Raw genomic sequence first — 4,140 nt, forward strand, 5'->3', positions numbered from 1 at the left:
AAAAATGTTTTCCCAATGAATCCTGGACTCCTGCTCAAAATTATGAATTATTATAACGACAGCTACAAAAAAACAACAACGATAAGCCCGCGAAGCTGTTGTCGTTCCATCCTGACGGATGACATGCATGACAGCTCAGTGGAATCGTGGAACTTTGACCAATGAGAGAACAGTTTACTCACAGTTTACAAATTTGGTCCGTTTAGAAACTTTGCCGTGTGAAAGCGAACCGCACCAAGAATAAAAAGCAAGATTGTAATAATTTGAATCCCTGTTTCGGAACAAAGCAATCGATCTACAGGTGTGAAAATACCCTAATAATATTACATTTTAAAATATTTCTAAAAATTATGAATGCATTGTGTGTGTGTGTGTAGCGTGAGGTGATGGGCCGTCTGCAGCGTGAGGAAGAGGAGAAGTGCATGAAGGCCGCTCATCTCTTCTGCTTCCCAGAGGGAATCAACTGGGCTCCTCTGACCGAATACAGGAGGTACACACACACACACACACACACACTCTCACTCACACACACGCACACGCACACACTCTCACTCACACACACACGCACTCACACGCACACGCACACACACACACTCTCACTCACACACATGCACACACACACACACACACACACACACACTCACACACACACACACACTCACACACACACACACACACACACACACACACACACTCGCTCTTCTGACTGATTCTCTGACTGAATCTCTGACTGATTCTCTGACTGAATCTCTGACTGTGAATCTCTGACTGAATCTCTGACTGTGAATCTCTGACTGAATCTCTGACTGATCCTCTGAATGAATCTGACTGATTCTCGGACTGATTCTCGGACTGAATCTCGGACTGAATCTCGGACTGAATCTCTGACTGAATCTCTGACTGATTCTCGGACTGAATCTCTGACTGATTCTCTGACTGATTCTCTGATTGTGAATCTCTGACTGATTCTCTGAATGAATCTGACTGATTCTCTGACTGAATCTCTGACTGATTCTCTGAATGAATCTGCCTGATTCTCGGACTGATTCTCGGACTGAATCTCTGACTGAATCTCTGACTGATCCTCTGAATGAATCTGACTGATTCTCGGACTGATTCTCGGACTGAATCTCTGACTGATTCTAGGACTGAATCTCTGACTGATTCTTAAATGTGTTGGCATAGCAACGCGATACTTCCGGTTTCCTTTTCCGCCCGTCCTACGAAGGCCGTCTCGTTTAATTCTAGGTTGAGGACACTTCGTATATGCATCCTACAGAGGATTCGACCTCCGGAGGGTGCAGCCTTCTAAATGAGACACAGCTTGTGAATCTGACTGAATCTGAATGAATCTCTGACTGTGAATCTCTGAACGATTCTCTGACTGAATCTCTGAATGATTCACTGACTGTGAATCTCTGACTGATTCCCTGAATGAATCTCTGACTGATTATCTGACTGAATCTCTGAATGACTCTCTGACTGATTCTCTGACTGTGAATCTCGGACTGAATCTCTGAATGAATCTCGGACTGAATCTCTGAATGATTCACTGACTGTGAATCTCTGACTGATTCTCTGAATGAATCTCTGACTGATTCTCTGACTGAATCTCTGAATGAATCTCTGACTGAATCTCTGACTGATTCTTTGACTGAATCTCTGACTGAATCTCTGACTGTGAATCTCTGACTGAATCTCTGACTGAATCTCTGAATGAATCTCTGACTGATTCTCTGAATGAATCTCTGACTGAATCTCTGACTGAATCTCTGAATGAATCTCTGACTGATTCTCTGAATGAATCTCTGACTGAATCTCTGACTGAATCTCTGACTGAATCTCTGACTGAATCTCTGACTGAATCTCTGACTGAATCTCTGACTGAATCTCTGACTGAATCTCTGACTGAATCTCTGACTGATTCTCTGACTGTGAATCTCTGACTGTGAATCTCTGACTGTGAATCTCTGACTGAATCTCTGACTGTGAATCTCTGACTGATTCTCTGACTGAATCTCTGACTGTGAATCTCTGACTGAATCTCTAACTGAATCTCTGACTGATTCTCTGACTGTGAATCTCGGACTGAATCTCTGACTGATTCTCTGAATGAATCTGACTGATTCTCTGACTGTGAATCTCGGACTGAATCTCTGACTGATTCTCTGAATGAATCTGACTGAATCTCTGACTGAATCTCTGACTGATTCTCTGACTGTGAATCTCGGACTGAATCTCTTGCGCTCTGACAGTGTTTTGCCGTGTTTAAAGCGAAACCCCATCATCAGAGTGTGTTACGGTTGAACATCCTGTCAGATCTGAGCGTCTCAGTCTTCATCCACAGGAAGTGTGTGTTGGTTTGGAGAGCGTTACTGAAACTCTCTGGTTTGTTGACTCTCTGCAGTGAGACGTTCTCGTTCGTTCTGACTGAGGTTGATGGCAGCAGGAGGAACGGATACTGCAGGAGACTGCTGGTGAACTTCACGCACTATTAAATATCACACAATATTCACAGTAAAAATATTAAATGATAATAATATTATGTAAAATGTCATATTTAATATAATTATTTTACATGTTGTTATTTTAAACATTTCCTATTATTTAGTATCTATAACAATTAAAAGTAAAGAAAATATTTATAATGAATTTTTTTAGCACTGTATCAAAGTCAATTTATAAAGCACTTTTTAAAAAACAGCAAGTGTTTATCAAAGTGCTGTACACACATAAAAGAATAAAAATATCAATGATACAAACAGAATAGGCCCCAAAATAGAGCCCTGGGGGACCTCACACGTGAAAGAAGCAGTTGAGGAGACAAAGTCTCCAAAACGAACTGAGAAAGTTCTTCTTTTGGACAAATAGGATCTAAACCATCCCAACGCAGTGCCCTTAATACCAACACATTGTTCTAAGCGTGTAATCAAGATCTTATGGTCTACAGTATCAAATACATCCCAAAGGTCTAGTAGAATTAAAATCGCACAGTCCCCTGAGTCAGTAGCAAGTAACAAGTCATTAAAAACCTTCAACAGTGCAGTGTCTGTTCTATGTAAAGATTTAAAACCAGACTGAAACACTTCGTGAATACCATGTAGATCTAGAAATGAATTGAATTGTCCAAATACAACCTTCTCCAGTAGTTTGGAAAGAAACAGAAGTTTTGAGATCCAAATGAGATTTCTTGATTACTGGTTCCACTGCAATGTTTAAAAGACTTCGGTACAACTCCCGAGTCCAGGCTACTATTAATAATTGCAAGAATTCTAGAACCAATAGTTTCAAATGAATCTTTTAGAAGATAGTAGAACTAGAAGATAGAAGTATAAAAGCGATGTAAGATCACTGTAAAATAATCATACATTTTTAATAATTCTTTAGAATATTAATACTAAATTAATAATAATAATAATGAATAATGAGTAAAATAAAAAAATAAAAATATTGAATATGTAATTGTTAATATGTATCACATTAAATATTCTATAATATTTAGTAATTATGATGATGATTTATCATTGTTAATGTTTTTTTATAATTATTCATTAGAATATTTATACTTAATATTAAATAATTCAGAATATATATTAAAAGCTTATCATAATTATTATTAAATATTTAGAATATTTAAAAACATTAAAAATTTAAAAATATTGACGATATAGAATTACATATATGTATTAAATATAGTATTTCTTTTATTTATAATGAATGAAAATAAAGTGTTTATAATGAAAAACTTTATAATTTTATAAATACAATGTTAATATTTTTAGTAGTTATTCACTCTATTATTATAAATTATGAAATGACCATCAGTGAAAGCGGATGTCATTAGCATATGATCAGAATGCTGCTGAATAATTCATGAGCTCTCTCTCTCTCTCTCTCTCTGTCAGCCGGAAGGCCGCGGCGCTCGTGTTCCAGAGGCGTACTGCATCATCAGCAGCGTGGCGTGTTTCGGACTCTTCTCAAAGGTGAGGAAACACTCACACACACACTCACTCACTCACACTCTCACTCACACACTCTCACACACACACACACACTCACTCACTCACTCTCACACTCACACATACTCACACACTCACTCACACACACACTCACACACACACACACACACACAGACACACA

The 4,140-nt window shown here is 38.2% G+C and overlaps 1 protein-coding gene across 1 annotated transcript in view; it reads left to right on the forward strand.

Annotated features, from left to right (window-relative positions):
* The window catches only part of LOC107570675 (DENN domain-containing protein 2D-like), a 16,000-nt gene that overhangs the window by 4,109 nt on the left and 7,751 nt on the right, over window positions 1–4,140 (forward strand). The window contains exons 4-6 of the mRNA XM_016256929.1: window positions 378–490; window positions 2,408–2,477; window positions 3,906–3,983. Of these exons, the coding sequence (XP_016112415.1) occupies window positions 378–490; window positions 2,408–2,477; window positions 3,906–3,983 (261 nt within the window). The remainder of the gene's footprint in view (window positions 1–377; window positions 491–2,407; window positions 2,478–3,905; window positions 3,984–4,140) is intronic.

This window comes from Sinocyclocheilus grahami, unplaced genomic scaffold (assembly GCF_001515645.1).
Source record: "Sinocyclocheilus grahami isolate Dianchi unplaced genomic scaffold, SAMN03320097.WGS_v1.1 scaffold1491.1, whole genome shotgun sequence".
Taxonomy (NCBI): Eukaryota; Metazoa; Chordata; class Actinopteri; order Cypriniformes; family Cyprinidae; genus Sinocyclocheilus; species Sinocyclocheilus grahami.